The sequence below is a fragment of the Fusarium proliferatum genome, assembly GCF_900067095.1.
Source record: "Fusarium proliferatum ET1 genome assembly, contig: FPRO_scaffold007, whole genome shotgun sequence".
Classification (NCBI taxonomy): domain Eukaryota; kingdom Fungi; phylum Ascomycota; class Sordariomycetes; order Hypocreales; family Nectriaceae; genus Fusarium; species Fusarium proliferatum.
In genome coordinates, this window is record NW_022194796.1 from 2,090,607 (window position 1) to 2,108,151 (window position 17,545).

General features: G+C 49.9%; 2 protein-coding genes across 2 annotated transcripts; both read right to left on the reverse strand.

Moving 5' to 3' along the window:
* Positions 1 to 1,004: 1,004 nt before the first annotated feature.
* On the reverse strand, positions 1,005 to 3,057 carry FPRO_07479 (uncharacterized protein; the record flags this gene model as incomplete). The annotated part of the gene is made up of 3 exons (XM_031234459.1): positions 1,005 to 1,473; positions 1,570 to 2,574; positions 2,669 to 3,057. The coding sequence occupies 3 exons, from the start codon at positions 3,055 to 3,057 to the stop codon at positions 1,005 to 1,007; spliced, it is 1,863 nt and encodes a 620-aa protein (XP_031084195.1).
* Positions 3,058 to 14,971: 11,914 nt separating this feature from the next.
* FPRO_07478 (uncharacterized protein) lies at positions 14,972 to 15,295 on the reverse strand (the record flags this gene model as incomplete). The annotated part of the gene is made up of 1 exon (XM_031234461.1): positions 14,972 to 15,295. The coding sequence occupies one exon, from the start codon at positions 15,293 to 15,295 to the stop codon at positions 14,972 to 14,974; it is 324 nt and encodes a 107-aa protein (XP_031084196.1).
* Positions 15,296 to 17,545: the final 2,250 nt, after the last annotated feature.

The following is a 17,545-nucleotide window of genomic DNA, read 5'->3' on the forward strand; positions in this document are numbered from 1 at the left end:
GAATCTCCTCTTGTATGTACTCCATTCCATTACCAAACTCCGGCAGTCTTCTAGCTCATCCGCGACTGGGTTGTCAGCAGGGATATCAAGCCCAGTCAGAAAGTAGCGCATCCACAGACGCATGGCCCCAGGCCTGCGTCTTCTCATTTGTGCCATCGCCTGCTTTTCATCCATCGTCAAACTCATTTCGCCATGTGCATTTCAGGTTTGTCGGGCAATGATCCTCCCTTCCACCTGAACCCTGGATCAGAAGACCATGGTTGATTGGTCACCACAGGTGCGAGTCCGCACGCAGACAGATTCCATGTCGCTTAGAGCTGCCGGTAAAACGTTAAAACGCCGTTGCAATATTCGTAGATGCAACGGAACATGCCAAGGTAGTATTTGGCCGTTGTCCCTCCCTTCCGACAGCACTGCCACATTCGTGCTTCAGCCCTGGGAGGCAGCCCAATGACTGGGTGCGGACAATCGCATCCCTACGCGCGTTAGGTGCACGCGGAATACCCCAATTGATCCGAAGAGATCAACGGCTGCATTGGAGCGGCACCTTGATTCGTTCTGGACTTGCCGCATCTGCATCATGCGGCAATCCGCCCACGAGATACAGAGTTTTCGCCGCGTCTGTCGTATGCTTTGCCGTTCCATATACTGTTCGGATAGCTGGTAGTCTGTTGCGGGCAGAACGTCGTACAATTGCCGGCGGCTTGTTGTTTCCAAACATCCCAACGGCTCCAGGACTGCAAAACGCTGATCAATTTCTTGGCCAGTGTTTCGATGCTGATCTTCCAATGGAAGCTCCATGGATTCTGACCCACTGATCCTTTTCCTTTCTCTGGGCGCCGGCGATTCCCTTTTTGTACCCCGCCCTCTTCCGACTGATCCTCCACTTATCTTGAATCACCAACACCCACCAGCGCTTTAGCATTGACTCGTCATTTGGCGGCCGAACCTGTAAGTCTTTCTGGTGCCCATCCGCGGCCGAACCTGTACTGTACTGTGTCGATTTACCGGGGAGTTGGGTCTTCCTCCAACATACAGGCATTCTCCAGCATGTTGGTCCACTTTCCACTGGTGCCCGCGTGGCTGTGCTTTAGGTGTTGTCTGAAGTGGTCCGCTCTGAAGAACTTTTTGGACGAGTTGCACTCTCGGAACTTGTGCACTTCCTGCAGGTGCCTGATACGCTCATCCCAGTCCTGGTCCGTGGCGTGCCGAGGCGCATTACCACCACTCAAAGCACCGGTACCAGGGCCACGTCCAGATCGTGGGAATTCATCGCCGCAGTACCCGCAGGTGTCAGCTTCGCCAGGTCTGTTGGTAGAGTCATGGAAAGCCCTATCGTATCCAGAGAGAGCTGAGCATGACCATGAATGACGGCGCACGTGGAGTGAGTTCTGGTGGCGCTCTGCCTCGTTCTTGTTCTTGAAACGATTGCCGCAGAACGAACACTCGTATTGCTTTTCAGCCTCGTGAGCGCTAGTTGTTGGTTAGCATTGAAATATATACGCGGAGTCCTATAATCTCACGCAGCCTCATCTGAAGTGGGGCTGCTGAGTGTGAAATCTTACTTACTTGAGTTCCTCAATCGTCTCGAACCTCTTGGGCTTCTTGGGGCAACACTCGCACATGAAGAAGCCTTGCACTTTAGTTCCGCCAGGCTTCTGCACCTCAGTGATCTTACGTGTGCTGGCACCCGAAACGGTCCTAGAGTGAATTGATCCCCGGCCAGAGATGGAGGTTCGAGGGCTTGGGTTGAGTGATACGGGAGCTGTGTAAGGCGAATTGCAAGATGTAGGTGAAATGCCACCGGGAGAGGGGCCCACAGGTGAGCGTCGACCGAATGAATTGGCAGTCGCAAGACCAGCAGGGTGCATCGACATTGACATGTTGGAGATGTATGAGTTGGATCGTGAAGTTGAGACCGAAGGCATAGTAGCACCTCGAGAAAGCGCGGTGTATCGACCTTGAGGAGATCCGCGTGAGCTAAGGTCCCGGCGTCGAGACATGTCTGGCATGCCAAGCATGTGCTCATCATTAGGACTGGCCGCCCGTCTCTTTTGGCCACCTTGTATATAAGCATCATCAATGTGCAATCGTTTGAGTGATTGTCCATCTTCCATCTCCATATCCTCAGCCCCAGTGAAGTCATAGCTATTTGTTGAAGTGGCATCGTCACTGTTATTCCTCTTTGTTCGTGTGCGAGGTGAACGATCGATATCTGAGCTGTCATTTGGTGATCTATCACCATGATAGAAGGGTGTGCTTCGTGGAGAGATGGCGGAGTGAATTGGTGTGTCGGTCAACCTTGCGGGAGATCCTAGAATACCTCGGGAGTGTATGGGAAGCTGAACTTGTAATGGAACACTGAGTGCTGGAGGGAATCGACCTTCCGCTGAAGGTCTTCGTGAGAGGAGCTCGTTGGCTGATGAGCTAAGAAGTGATCGAGGTGGTGACTTTTCCAAAGGACGAGTTTGGTCAAGCTTCTTCTTGAGGGTATCTCCATGTATATCGGCAGGGGATTGGAATTGGAAATGGTTGTGTAGGCGGCCAAAGCCACTGGGGGCAGATTCTCGGGACCTGTGATCATACAATGTTAGTTCATTGATCCAAAGTTCTTTCAAGCCATTGGAAGCTTGGATTGCACCAATGCCAGGTGCATTATACGCCATACCTATCTGTAGATGAGTAACTAGCATAACCTTCATCTCGTTCGCCGAAGGCGCCCGTGTTGCTTCTTCGCTGGTAGCTTGGGCGATCTTCATGATATGAAGAGGTCATGCTTCCGTAACCACTTGCAAAAGAGCCATGAGCATATTCCCGCTTTTCCCTCATACTTTCAGCCAAAGCACTAGGTTGATCGAAGCCGGGATATCGAGGAGGAGGTAGTGGTGGAGGAACGTCGTCTCTTGGTGGCATGCCAGGTATTGACATGGCAGGGCTCCCACTAAAAGGCAATTCGTGGTGATGACTCGCGTGGCTTCGAAAACGGTCGCCTGAGGTAGGAACTATAATGCTCGGGAGAGCCGGAGCAGGCTCTCTATATTGAGGAGGAAAGGCCATATTGCTGTTGTGAAATTGGAAAGCTTGGCAGTTGGGATGACTCTAGCTGAAGATGGAGCAGAGGCAAGACAATGACAGCTGAAGTTCAGGGAGGCTGAAGCTAGGATGACATAGGCCCGAGACTAATCCGTCATAGAATAGACGGTTGTCGAGAAGGTAACGGTTTCTCGGTTAAACTGTTGATGACCTCTGTTCTTCCCCGTTTGCGGCCTCCTTTTTTTACTTTGAAGATCCGGCCGAAATAAACAAGCGATGTTGTTGGTGCTAGGGTGTTACGATACGGGGTGGTTGTGTGGTGGCGATGATGGCTTCGGGGTATCCGTCTGGTCAGTCCAAGACACAATAGGTGCTCTGCAGAACCTGGTGCAGCTGGGTCCGCGTCCGCCAATGCCGTAGCGAGGAAAAGGTCGACGAATGACAGAGCGTATCGGGGATGCTGTTTGAAAGTGGAGGAATGCTGTTGTTTACTTTGGGAGTATATATTTATTGGTTGTAGATGAAGAGAAGAATCAAGAAAAGGGTAGAAGAAGAATATAGAGCCAATATGAAGAACCAGCAAGTGCGGGATGTGGTATAGAAGAATCGGATGGGAAAAGGAAGGTGGGAGGCAAAGCGGCTAATAAGTTCAATCTGCACCTTACGCATCAAGCACCTCACCTCAGGTTAATGGGAGATCCAGCGTTGACGTTGACGCTCTGGCGCTGTTACACCCACTGTTCCTGGCGTCGGCAAGCGCTGTCGTCAACCCCTGTAGATACGCCTACGGGGGTGGAGCATAGGGGTGAGTCTGAACTGGGCTAGCAGCTGGTAGGGTACGGTACAGAAGGGGGAAGGGCTGAAGATGGGACCCGAGAGTGCAGAATGACAGGGCAAAGCAGCTCTGGAGATGAAAGCCCAGACAGACAAGACAGCCTAACCTTGCAACACAACGCAACGCAACGCAACGCAACGCAACGTGAAAAAAGAATGGGGCGGTAGCAGTGACGATATCTGCACGCCTCATTTCCTGTGTTCACAGCTTATTCCCGTTCTTGAACTATTCGAAAGTGGTAATAAGATGTGACGGAGGGGAACAAGATACAAGCTGAAGAAGGGAAAAAGAGGTGGGAGCATGAGCAAGCAACAAGACGGACGGGGGGAGTGAGCATCTGCCGATGAAGGGGGGTGTGAGGACATCCACCAGCTGCCAAAAGACGAAGCCAAGACGAGTGCAATATCAAAGTCTTTTCTGTTTTGCTAACGAGACTCTCTCTTTCTACCTGCCTACTAGACTGTTCTGTCAACTGCCAGACATGCCATGCCATCGTCACCCGTTCGCTTGCTCAAGATGGGAGCTGCATATCCGTCCCTTGTACTGTAGCATCAGTGCGTTCGTTTTCCCTACAGAGCAGTTATTGAGGCACAGGGACGGAACGGGTGTGCAGTGGCATGTCAAAGGATCCTATCCTATTCATCCACGGACGGGCTTGCATGTGCTACCAACAACTGTCAGTACGAATCACCCACAGATTTGTTAGCTGACATTGTCAAGATCATGATGGGCTGCATCTCAAGAAGCCATGGAAAAAAAAGGTGATGTGATAGCTCCTCCACTTGGCTCTTACATAAAACGCCGTATTACACTCAACCTCTCCAAACGCTGAGAATCGTCTTACAGAGGAGTCCAGCTGCTTACCTTTCCCAACTGTTTCTCATTTGGTCCTCCGTACAGACAAGAGGAGCAGAGCAGAACAAGGGGGTGCGGTATCAATCTGGCTCTGCGTTCCGCTATTGTTGTTGACCAGAGAAGGGTCCCGCAAGTCGTTTACAGGGGGTTACCCCCGCTCCGACGGTGCTCCTGAGAGCCTTTGACTGCCCTGCCCTACGGACTCTCGTTTGAGATGGGCTCCATCAGAATACCACCCTGCCTTGTAGCCCTGCGCTGCTCTCTCTGCCCTGAAGGGCTGGACTGACTGGGCACTTGGGTGTGGGCGGAGCACGAGTTGCTGGGGGTTAGCCTCCCGCGGGGAGAGGGGTGTAGGGCAGGGCAGTCAATGGAGCGTTGTTGGACGCCTTTGAGGTGTTGGTCTAGCAGGGTACCAGATCTTGGCTGCTGGCCAATGTACAGAATCTGACCTTACCTTGCCTTACCTCTCTCACCTTTGAGATGGAGTCATGATCCCTTGCTCACCTGCGCGACCCAGCCTACCCACTGAATCGGTATTGCTATCCGCACATTCGTCCACCCAATCCTGCCTCCTCTTGACGTTGACGGCCATGTTCCATATTCATAGAAACATCCGTGGGTGGTAGCATCTGCATGAGATGCTTCACATTCACTCAATCACGCCCTACGACATTGCAGTGCAGGACAGGCTTCTTCCCTGCTCCGTTGCCGGCTTGCTTCTTTTTTGCTTCCGCTTCCGCTTCTCTCGCCTGCAATGCTCACTGGTCACTCAAGTGCATCCCGTCCGCCTCCCGTAGCTATTCCTAGCCTCAAACCCACCAACAGCCAGCAAGAACCCATGGATATTTCGCCTTGGCCCTATAATACACCTTTGGCCAACGGCAGTTGTGATTTGAATAACACCTCGCAGGTTACAGCCGAGCCAGGGCATTCTGAGTCTGGGCTTCTCCTCTTTCACTGTACGAATGTCGTGGCTTGGAGTCGCCTTGCGGTCGTCTTGGCCCTAATACGCCGTCATTCCTCTATGCCGCCTCGTCATCAACCTCGTGGCCGGCCGGTTGGGCTTTCCCCTAACCCACGCGCGCCACGGCCAGAGTGCTAGAGCCTGAACCTATTTGCGTTAATACGGTGCCGACGGTACTCGGTCAACGGTCGCGACCTGGAGCGAAACCTTTTATCTCATTATCATTGGCACATTCCAGCCTCAAAAGAAATGCCAAGAACGATCCGACTTTGCAATATTGAGGCTCAGCGGTGAGTGGGAGCCTTTCATTTCTCATTCCTTGGTCAGCGACCGATGGCATGGAAGATACGGGGTAAATGACTCGACTACGCTGATTCAATCCAAGATCAGCAGCATCGACAGAAGCCCAATCTTGAGAACCGCGCGAAAGAAAATACAGGACGTTTGCAAATACGCGTTTTCGCCCCATCTCTCGTGCAACCTGCCAAACACAAAAAAGGCTAGGGACAACCGCTTGGACATGAAATGTCGCTGTGTCAGTCTCACTGGACATGAAGCCACGCCGAGCACGCGGTTTCCAGCAGACGAAATGTCATTTTAGAGCAAACGGGAATAAGAGAACGCCTTGTAGTGACATCCCTTCTCGGGCAATTGCTGCAAACGTACGTAAACGTAAACGCACTATCTCTCAGGATTGCAAGTGAATTACGAAATGTTCTCCATGGATAAAACCCCGCGGGTAAAGAAGTTTGGAGATCTTGCCTAACGAGCCAGGATCATCCCAAGCGGATCCCCCTTGAATGATATCTCCCTCAATAGGGATCGCCTGACGACATGCGACAGACAAGACAAGTACAGCACAGCACATGAAGTGAAAGCGGTTAGATAGACAACAGGCAATTCTTGCAGCATGCGTGCGCGTGTGTCCGTCATTGATTCTGTTCATCTGTTTGGTACGTTTACGCAATCCAAGTTTGTGGCTGCTGTCAAGATGCTTCCAGCCCTAGCTAGTCGAGTCTAGTCTCATCCTCCAATCCTCATTGACATCTCATCAATGTTTTAGCGAGTCACTTGCTTTATGATGCTTGGCTCATTAGGTTCCCTCATGAATCTTTACTCCGCCTAACCAAACCAAATGCCAGATCCTAAGGCATTCGAGAATGGATCTGTCTGAGAACGGCGGCCTCCGCCCGCTAGCACGAACAAGCAATTCGGCTGCCTAGACTATCGGTTTCTAGTATAGAGTCTCCATCAAGCCAAACAGCTAGTTTCAGCATCTTGCAGACCCCGTCTCGTTCAGGATCCCACGACCCAGAGAAAAAAAGCTGAGAGCCAACACGGACGGACGTGGTGGGAATCCCTTGGTGGTCGTGTCCCCCCACTTAGACGTCCGTGTTAGTCGTCGTGGCCTGGTCCCTGCACCCGGCCAAGGGAGCGGATAGCGAAAGCATAGAGCATCGACGGTTCGATACGACCTTCTGATGAACCCATTCTGGCTTGGTTCCTCCTGATGATTGATCCTCCCTCACCATGAACGAGCGAATCTAATCCGTCGGGTGCACGACATTCCAGAAGAGGCAGGCAGTTTTGGCTGTGACCCTCTCAAGGCATCAACCAACTGCTGCTGCTGCTACTGCTGTCCAAGGCATTGTTTGTCCAAGGTAAGGGTCTGCATGTATGTGGTGTTGAAGATGGAGTCGTGGTCCTCAGAGCAGGACCGATTCTTGTTTACGATCAACGTGTTACGAGGCTGCAGGTTCAATCTGGTCATGGTGGTGGTAATTAGCTTTGTTACAGGTTACCTCGTTTGGAATACAACAAGTTTCGCAACCTCAGCTACACCAAGTTAATGAGGATTACAAGATGATTACCAACCCGGCACATGAAAGATCGTCCCTGTCTAGAGTTTAAGCCTCCAGAGTCCAAGGGATGACTGGAAATTGGCGGTAAAAGGTCCCTAACTCCGCTCTGCACCTCACCTACCGGTATTGTACTAAGCCCTACAGTATCCCTAACTTCCATTGCAACGCAAGCTGTGCTCTGTCGTGTTGCACTGAGTCGTGGACTTCCAGGTCCAGGTCTCTCTGGGTCCCATCTGTCTCCATTCATGGGAGAATTAAGTTTTTGACCAAGTGGGGAGAGAGAGGGAGAGTACCCGCGTACCCTCGTGGCTTGTTAGTACACGCGCCACACTTTTTCGGACCTCGGCCGGGGTCACTTGGTTGGTGGCGCCTACGGCAGGGCAGGTTAGCGGCCTTTTTTTCTTTTTTGGCTCTCAGCCCTACCATGGGATTGCAGTCTTGGCATCTGTTGAATTGCCTGTCCAGTCCTAGGGCTGTCTTTGTGGTGTGCTGAGATTTGTACTGCCAAGATGTGTGCTGCACTGTACAGTACTGTACAGCCAACACGTCACAACAACAGGAGGCGAAAATGATATTCCATTGTTTCTCACTCTCTTGTCATTTACAGTCGAGGATGAAGCAACGTTACAATCTATTGTTAGCGACGGATAATAAAATAGCAAATACTTACATGCATCTGCCGAACGTGGAGAAAAGCTCGGTCAATCTCAATCCGAATCAGGCTGTGATCTGCTCGAGAGCCAAGAAGACGGCGGCAATTTCAAGACCGTCAAAGCCACATTCAAAAGGTAAAGGAAATGAGAAATTGACCCACGGCGGAATTACAAAATTGGAATTTGTTATGCAGTGCAGAATCAAGGTCAAGCCATTGTCGCAATAGTCATAGGGCTCTCGGTAAACTTCAAGGCCCCGATGGAGGGTGTGAAAGGCAAAAAACTAGCCAACGCCATGGCTGCAAAGCTACCGAACTTACCGGCTTGTGCCACACCTTCACCACTTCACTGGACTGTAGCTAGGGGAGGAAAGAAAACTCAGGACCTTGACCCTAAGCGACAAAAGTGTTTAGGTAAATTCAGCCCAAGCTTAGGGGACTCTTTGTTCAATTTATTTTGACACTCCATATCAAGGTCCTGTGTTTTCTTGGTCCTTGATGTGTAGCTCTCTCTGTCTTACATAGTATCTCTTATTAGAAGGTCTGAGGCCCGGGACACGCATTCGGCAGTTCTGTACCTGCTTCTTTCGTGCTTCCATGCTTCCATGCTTCCATGCTTCCACATGCTACCGTCTCGCCACAAACCTTCACCTGAACCTCAGCGTCATCACCTTTCGTCATCCTACTCAGCCATTCTTGGAGAGAGAATACGTGTATGCGTGTGTACTGCATACGCTCGTTTCATCTCCCGGCAGCGGCAAGTCTCCCACTATCCGGCAGACGCTCAGAGACCATTGACTTTTTGGACGCGGGACGTTCTCTGCTAACGTTTAGCTCTCCATTCCCTCGGACCCTTTTAGGCTATTACGAATATGGTAGTCAGTTCGCCGGATTCACACGCCTTTGCAAGCCCACTCCCTGGGCCGTCAATCTTCGGTAGATTAAAGACTGACGCGCGGAGGCCAGGCGAAACCTAGCAGCCAGGCCGTGGCACGGTTAATACCTTATCCTCTGGGCTTCTGTGGCATGAGAGTACAGTAGAGTTGTCGGTTGTAACGTACGCGATTATTAACGGTGGAGATTCTCTACTGTAATTGTCTGTTTTAGACTTTACAGGCTTATTTACAGCCATGCCAGTTTGTTTTCGCACATTATTACCTTGGATGGAGGGTTTTTCGCTATTCAAAGGCCCACCATCGTCTCGTGAATCGAAATTACGAATAGACAGGCCTCCCGAATCTGAGACTAGCACTGCACCATTGACCCTTAGCATGATGTTGAGACCCTGGAGCACCAATGACGACCTCGTTCAGCCCTGTGCCGCCCGGGTCTAGGTCACGAGCCTGGCCCTGGCGCTGCAGTCACGCACTGCCGTTTAGACGCTCTGCTGCCGTTTCGGATGATCAGAGAAAGGCAAGAATACGACCCTGTTTCAGTGGGCTTTTCGTATCCAAGGGACGTGTGTGCGCGATCGCCCTATCGAACAACACCAAAAGGCCCTGCCTGAGCCAAGCAAAAATCTGGGTACGCCCCCAACTGCCGAGCGGTAAGTCCTGCGAGGTGTCAGCACCTTGATTTCAGAAAGCGGGCACGAGGGGCCCTGCTGATGTTGCACCGACGTTGGGGTTTCAGGAATGGATGGATACTTGTATTTCTTTCCAAGATTGACGCCCTGAGCTACTGCCGGTGGGAGGGAGGATTGGCCTTTGTCTTGGGTGGTTTTACGGACAATTGGTAGAGAATCGATACTCAGAACTCTGATGACGACTCAACGGGGCGCAGCAACACCTTATTTCACATCCGCCAAATGTCCACTGTCGATCTCGATAGCACTACGTTAGTGTGGCTTTTTAGCACCCTTTGCAAGGTATCTCTGGGCAATATTCCGAGGGCTTTGACAGATGCGAGATCCAAGCTCAATCAGCAGTCCATGGCATGACATGGCATCACAAGACCCTTCATGCATTGACTTAATTAATCGATGATGATTGTTACTTTTGCTATATTCCAGATCTACGGAGTACTATTATTGTTTCTCACAACGAGAGTTTGACACTGTAGTATTTCTCTTGATATCGTGTTCCACAATGCTCTGGGCTGCCCTTTGGCGCCCCACAGAGGTATTGTAGAGTCAGTCAAGTAGGCGGAAAATGATATCCAAACGAAGTCTCTCAACTCTGGGCACAATTTACAATTCTGAACACTGTAAAACGCCATGCAATTCAGTTGTCCTACTCCTGAAATTCACCAGTCTCAAGCCTTGTCTAGATCCGTACATCCGCCCTGACCAATAGCGCTCGGGATATTATCTCCTTTGAGTCAAGTCCAGTGGCAATCACGGAGTCGATTGAGCATGAAAGTCTGAACGGTGGGGCTGCCGAGGTTCATCTCTCTGCCAAAACAAAGGGCCCTGTCATTCCCTTGGTCTTAGAGGTTCGAAACTATGGCAGTCCACGTAACTCTTTTTCTCTCTTCCTTACAGGGCGTCTACCGAAACTATTCGGGTTCGCGTTCTCCAAGCCGAGCTGAACGAGGTTCCAAACCTAGAACTTCAAACGAGCTCGTAACTGCAATGCAGCAGCGCAGCACAGCCCTGCGGGTGCGGGAGAGGCGCGCCACAGACCCCTTCGTCTACAGAGCATTTTAGGGATTTCCAAGGCAGTGGCTAAGTGGCTTTCAGCCCATCAAGGCGGGATTGGCTACGGGCGCACTCTTGGCAAATGCGGCTCGAAAACTCTACATCTAAAGACGCCGCTGATATCCTGGTCTTCTCTGTGGCGATACAACGCTGAACGGATTACAAGTCCAGTTGAGAACCAACATCTCGAGACCCTGAATAGCGTTGCTGCACTCGACTTCGTGTTTGATACCAGGAGTTGATGGACTGTTTCTATTTTGGCGGTTTCTGGAGCTGATTCGTTCATAGCCACACGAGATTATCTACACATCCACCGTTTGTTCCGTAGCCTCCGGTCCGTAACCTCCTCCGGCACGGAGCATCGATACATATGCAGTTTTACATCAGAATCTCAGGGGATAGTGTCTCTAGTGACATGATCAGCATCGCATCTCGTCCAATACAATCATGCTCAACGAGCCATGATCAAAACATCGGCGTCGATTAAAAAGTGGGCAGTCAATTACCACGATATCCAATCTGAGTCTCAGAACGGTATGTGGCTGATCAGTAGTCTACGAAACAAATTGAACCGCGCGTCTATCAGAGGGAATAGTCAGAAGCACTTTTGTCTTTGTCATCTTGGCGCCTTGCATTCTCGTGTTGCGACTGGATGCCTTGAGAAGTCTAGGAAGTCTAGTCTAGGGCTGGTCCGGCTGAAGCATTGTACATAGTCGGGTTGGTCATGCGACACGTAACTATTCCTAAAGAAATAGTAATCAATCATATGTGGCTGAGGAACAAGCAAAGGGGTGCTTATTATGGGAGATCTGCTTGGTCTTGTCTCTGATTACATTTCTCTTGATCTTCACCATCTTGGGATTGGTGTTTTACGATTACATCTCACCGCTCTTCATGCGCGGGCAGCTGACTTGTACAAACAAGTTTGAGACCTCATTCATGACTCTTACATGATTTATCCAGAAAGGGAAGTATCGCCTCACTCGGGAGGGTGAAAGAGTCTTATTGACAGGCATCACCAGACAGACACAGACAGAGAAGAGAACGACATGAATTTCACTCCCTCCCCATCGATCCATTTTTAAGGCGTCCTCCATTCATCATGAAAGCGGATCAGCCAAGCGGCCGCTCTAGCTTCTTCATCCGAAGCCTCCAATACAAAGCTCGATGCCTTCTTGGCATGGAGAAGCGGACCTTTCTCTCATTGAATATCTCGGCCCAAAGGGCATCCGGGAAATAACCCAATCGTCAAGACGCTGGGGAGGGGAATTTCCACAGCCCTATCCAAGTTGATATCACTCCACAGCGCCCCCCTCGGCTTCTTTGCCTTAGGGATCGACCGCCGCAGGACGGATCACCAACTGCTCCGCGGATGACGGAATTCCGAGGTGGTCTGGTCTCTTATGTCCGTAAGGCCTCCAACTGGAGGAGACTGGGCGATGCAAGTGCACGAAAAGCGAAACCTGCAACAGGTCCACATGTACTCACTCATCTGAGAGGATGTTGTACGAGCGCTGTCTTGTGTGCCGAGTATATCACGACTGCCAGGCCTATTGTTTTTTCTCTTGTGTCTGAGGTGCAGCAGGCGACATGTCGGTAATAGCTGAGATGTGAAAGCTGACGGGCTGCAGCGGGCCGGGAAGATCTGTGGGGGTTTGAGGCCATTGAAAAAAAAAAAAGAAAAAGAAAAAAAAAGGCAATATTCCCACGAGCCATTGCAACTATCGACATGGTTTAGGCGCTTTCACATGAGAATCGCCACGGAAATAAAAGCCAGGTGGCCTGAGAATATTGTCAGTCCCAATGAGAGCCCGGGGTTAAGCTGGGATGCTGCTTGTTAAGCAAGTCAACTATTGAACACAGATGTCTCACAGAGATGATGTTGTACGACGCTTGCTATTGCACAGCTCATCCGGCAATCCGTGAGCCTCAAAAGTTCTCGACATTGCATTTATTCTATTGATGTTGCCAAGTCTTGTTATTGCCACATAAAGTTGTCTTGGCAGTTTGCGATACCTGAACTTAATGTCTTGTATCAGATTGAGGATATTTACGGTGGGCTATTTTTGCATCTCGACCAAAAATGCTCGGATCGCCCTCAGAATCCTGCAGGACTGAGGATTCAAGCGTCAAGACTTGAATGCTACGCCGCTATTCTTGACTCATAGCCCTGCAAGACTTGACCTCCAATTGATAGCCTGTGCCTCTTTGTCGCGTTGAGGATTTAACCCTCGGCGCCAATACTCAAGGAGCCAAATGCTTGTCGTCTCTTCGCTAAACGTTATCCGTAGGGCTGGCCTTTTTTCTTCTGTCAATTCTAATTTATTCGAGACGTTTCTTATCTCTGTGAAGTGCCGAGGGTGAGTGTCAGTGAAGCTGCTAACCGACGAGTTTTAGCGAGGGCGATCTTCTATCTGAAACCACGTTAATTAAGGTTACGTCGGGCGATGTGCCCTCAACTGGGAATACGGCCTTGCTGTTACGATGACACAGTGACAGGCAGGACATGAATGACATTTCGGCTTCCTCGGGCCTGACGACGTTTAATCTCGATAGCGGTAAGCGGTGACTTACATGCGGTTGACCTACCTGTTGAGGTCATATTACCTTGCTCTCCAGAAGGATGAAGCTATAATAACGGGTGATAAGAGCCTGACGATCGACATTATGATGGGGGTGGAAAGCAAAAAGAGGCGGACGAATTAAACTGCTCACACGCCCACCTTTCGTAGCGTCTACCAAAAGTGGAATGCTTCCAGAAATATTCTCGAATGATTCCTCTTTTGGGCTCTGAAGATCAAGGGATTTTTTGTTCTCTGACCATGTCCCCAGCTGGGCCACGCAACCCCTGCAGGGGAGAGCTCTAGCTTCTTATTCCTGTCTTGGGATTTAAGATTCATTGGGCCATGCTCGTTTCTCCAGATTGGTTTTAAACGCGGTCCCTCTCTCTCTCTTGTTCTGCAGGGCGACACCTCGGTGCTTATGCGGGCCAGACTTGTTTTGGCACGTAAACGCTATATCCTTGCCTTTTATAACATAACAGCGAGCACATATTGGTACAGTACAGCATGTAAACCTGGAGATAGCCGTGGTGGTAATTAACTCGAGACAATCACATGCGGGGCTTTAGAGGAGAAGGTCCGTTCTCATAAAGCTCCAGTTTATGCTTTTTGGTGGGAAAGGGCTCGAGCACCGGTACTATTCGGTATAATTCCGCGCTTGTCAAGAGCTTGGTCGCGGAAGATGAGAGAGACTAGCATAGACTTTACGGATTGTGGGTTTTGTCTAGTGATGGTTCACAATTCAGTTCAATATTTGATCCACTCTATTGCGTTGAACTGAAAGGTATGTTCCGTGAACCATGAATGCATCAACAGAGAGTCTGGACCTTGATGATACAAGTTTGAGTTGAAACTAGGTATTTTTACATATCAACCACGTCTCTCAAGACTTGCCAAGTACGAAAAGAATGAGGCATATTTGTTTGGCTATGGCGTATAAACACATGTCAATGAGATTATCGGCCTGGTAGGATAGGATCATGATCCCTACCTGTCAACCGGTAATAGGATGTTTTCACAAGCAATTCCTACAAAACAGAAACTCTCAAAGGACTCCGTAATGAAGATCAGATCAGATCATGCTTGTTTTTGCGTCGTCAGTATCAGAATCTGGTGCCCACGGCCGAGAAACCTTCTAGAACGGAGATGGTTACCGTTCGCAGGACCTCCATCCGAGGGCCGAATTGGGTCGGAGGGTATTATGTGTGTTTTCCGACCATTCTCCTTCTGACGTCGATAGTTTCTCCATATTAGTTTCACTCTAGTTTAGTCAATCCGCGATGCTAGCTAGCTAGCTAGTTTAGCAAAGTGGTTCCTGGTCTAAAAGTGCCGTTCTTTGACATTCCGTCAGCGGAACGGCAGTACCTGTTGCATTCAACTGAACACCACTAACCACAGAGTTCAGTTGTAACACTATGTATCTGAAGTTTGTTGGTTTGTCATTCCTTATCAATGCTGCTACGCCGTCGCCTCTTAATTTTACTTGTGTCTCTCTCTATCTGCTTTGCCTCCCACTTGAAACTCTGTCTCCCTTTCCATATCACAGCAAACCCAGTGCCTTCCGTCTCGACCTAAATAATCTCCGGCAGTGTTGCCCTTCTCCTCTTCTCCTTCTCACGGAACGGATGTAACCTTGGGACCACAAACGCACCCCACTGCTGGTTCCGGAAACCGAGGCCGTGCCGCGCCGTCGTGAGGGGATCGTGGTCCCTCTTCCCCCTTGACATGCCTGGACTTTTTAGCTTGTGGGGGTGTTCTTGCGATCGAACTTCAGGTTTCGGGCCAGACGGTATGTAAGGCAGGGCAAGGGACGGAGTTTTGACATAATCACCCTTAAAAGTCACTGCGACGAGCAGGGCCAAGCATGGTAGAACGTCATGAACCCACCGAGGCATTACAGCGCACAGGTAGATCATCTCCGAATTATAGATAGTTGGGTACAGTATGGTATGGCTCCGGAGCATTTTGAAGCAAACATGATGCAGCTTGGTAGGGCTAGCCTTGAAGGACTCTATCAGAAACAGGAATGACCGCCGTTGAAAGAGATACCTTATGCAAGTGAATGGGTATTGATCAACAAGGAGCATACCCAAACCAACCACAAGAGTGTCGTTGTCTTCGTTTCACCTGTATTTCGGAGGTTTAGGCAGAATAGGCACGGAAAGGACGGGTATTCTCTTCATGCGTGGTTGCAGAAGGGGGGAAATTTGCCTTGTAAACGGGCCGTTTATTACCAGACTGTCGGGTCGTGCTGATATGCATTCTTCGGAGGATTGAGGGATAAGCAATGATGATGCTGCTTCTGGAAGGGCTTATTACGCCAGGTGTTTGAGGTTCAGTCTCTGACTGAATCGGGTATGACTAGGTGATGAATAAGAGATGGACTCGTAGAAAAGCAGTGTTGATGTAGTGTTGGTATTGGATCTCTGGAGGGCTGTGGTCCCGGGTAACGACCGTGTAAGCCACGATGGTGGAATATCACGGAGATGGCAGAGGTAACTGTACCCGTTGGTGTCCCTCACTGGATCATTACGGTCCCTAGTTGCTTGCAATCTTCTAATTGAGATCGTCGCCGGTGCTCGTCCATGTGGTATACTTATCTGTGCCTGAGACTCAGTCCTGAGCTGATCTTCGGATGCCACGGAGTAAGTACTGCATAGCCTTCTCGAAGCATGACCAAGAGAGACGGGTAAACAGCTTTGAACTTGGCCTTTACTTGATGATGCATGATGTTCTGGACAAAGGAAAATGACCGCCAGGCTATAAACCCGTCTGCGGTGTTCGGCCAGAGTGTAGCATTGGTGGTGTTGAAGGACTCAAGTCCTTTACCATATCGTAAGAAAGCACAAGGATTCGGATAGCATTCGCAGTTCGATCAAAGAAGCCTCTATATGAAGTGCTTATTCCCTGGATCGACTCATAGGCAGTCTCTCACATTCACCCACCCATCAATAGCGTGCGTCGAGGCCGGGACTTGTTCTTAGGATGACTCGCTGAGCCCCTTCGGATTAGAAAGCTGTAGCTGTTGACGGGAAACGTCTACAGCATGAACCTTTAAACGGATTGGTCAATAAAGCCTTCCTAATGTTCACGATCCGCGGTCTTTGCGTCCATACCGCAACTGCACACAGGGCTGTGCTCGTCACGAGCTGTTTTCTCACTGATGTCCTTCTCAATGTTAATTACATGGCCCGTTAGGGATTGCGTCATTCGAGAATGATTCTTGAAATGTCTCGATCAACGTGATGTGATAGAATCGCGCTGCCAATCGTGAGATGTCATAATCTCGAATGGAAAAGCACTGCCTCTTCAAGCATGAGCGGCATCTGAAAGCATAAGAACTTGGATACTTGAGGCCTCAAAATGTCTGACTCTCGAGTGAATAGAGACTCTAGTGTTGAGCTTTAGTAAGGTAGCGACAGGCAAGTTGCATCCTGATGATAAGGCCATGGTCCACCAGGATTTCGATGACAATGAGGAAATACCCGGACATGGAATCACCACTTTCGTCTCTTGCATAGAGTTCATATGCAGTCATTTGAGTGCGAATAAAAGAAAACCCTCGCCACAGCAAGTCCAAGCAGCTGTGTTGAGTCACAGATCTGATGCTGGAATACAGAGGGAACTCAACCACATCTTCACGAGATTCAGGTTCAAACCTTTTATCATGGCAGAACTATTGGATAATCTCGTCTCTTTTATACCTATCGGTAGTCTTTGACTGACTGGCTGGGACGGCGATGGGAACGCACCCCCGCGTTACTCGACCATCACGTTGGCGATACCATCACAAGTAGGCAGCAAGCAAGCTGGCGAAGTTTGAAGGACAGAATCTATTGCAAAGACCTTTCTACGTCTCTCTTTTAAACTTGTGATCATTACTTGGCTTTTCAAAGGCGAGGTGAGTGTGAGTGTATGTACATCATGCCAACAGCACCTCCTGAGCCAGGGTTGGTGAGTGATAGAGTTGAGCCAGAGGTGGTGATGGTATAATGAGCTTTGTGATTATCTCAGCTGAAGCGTGTATCTATGTAACCTAAATACGCACCCATCTACGATTCCTAAACACAAATAAAATGAAAGACTCAGATGTAGCGATACGAGCAATGCCATATCTCGCCTTCATCCCCATGTAGGTCTCCCAC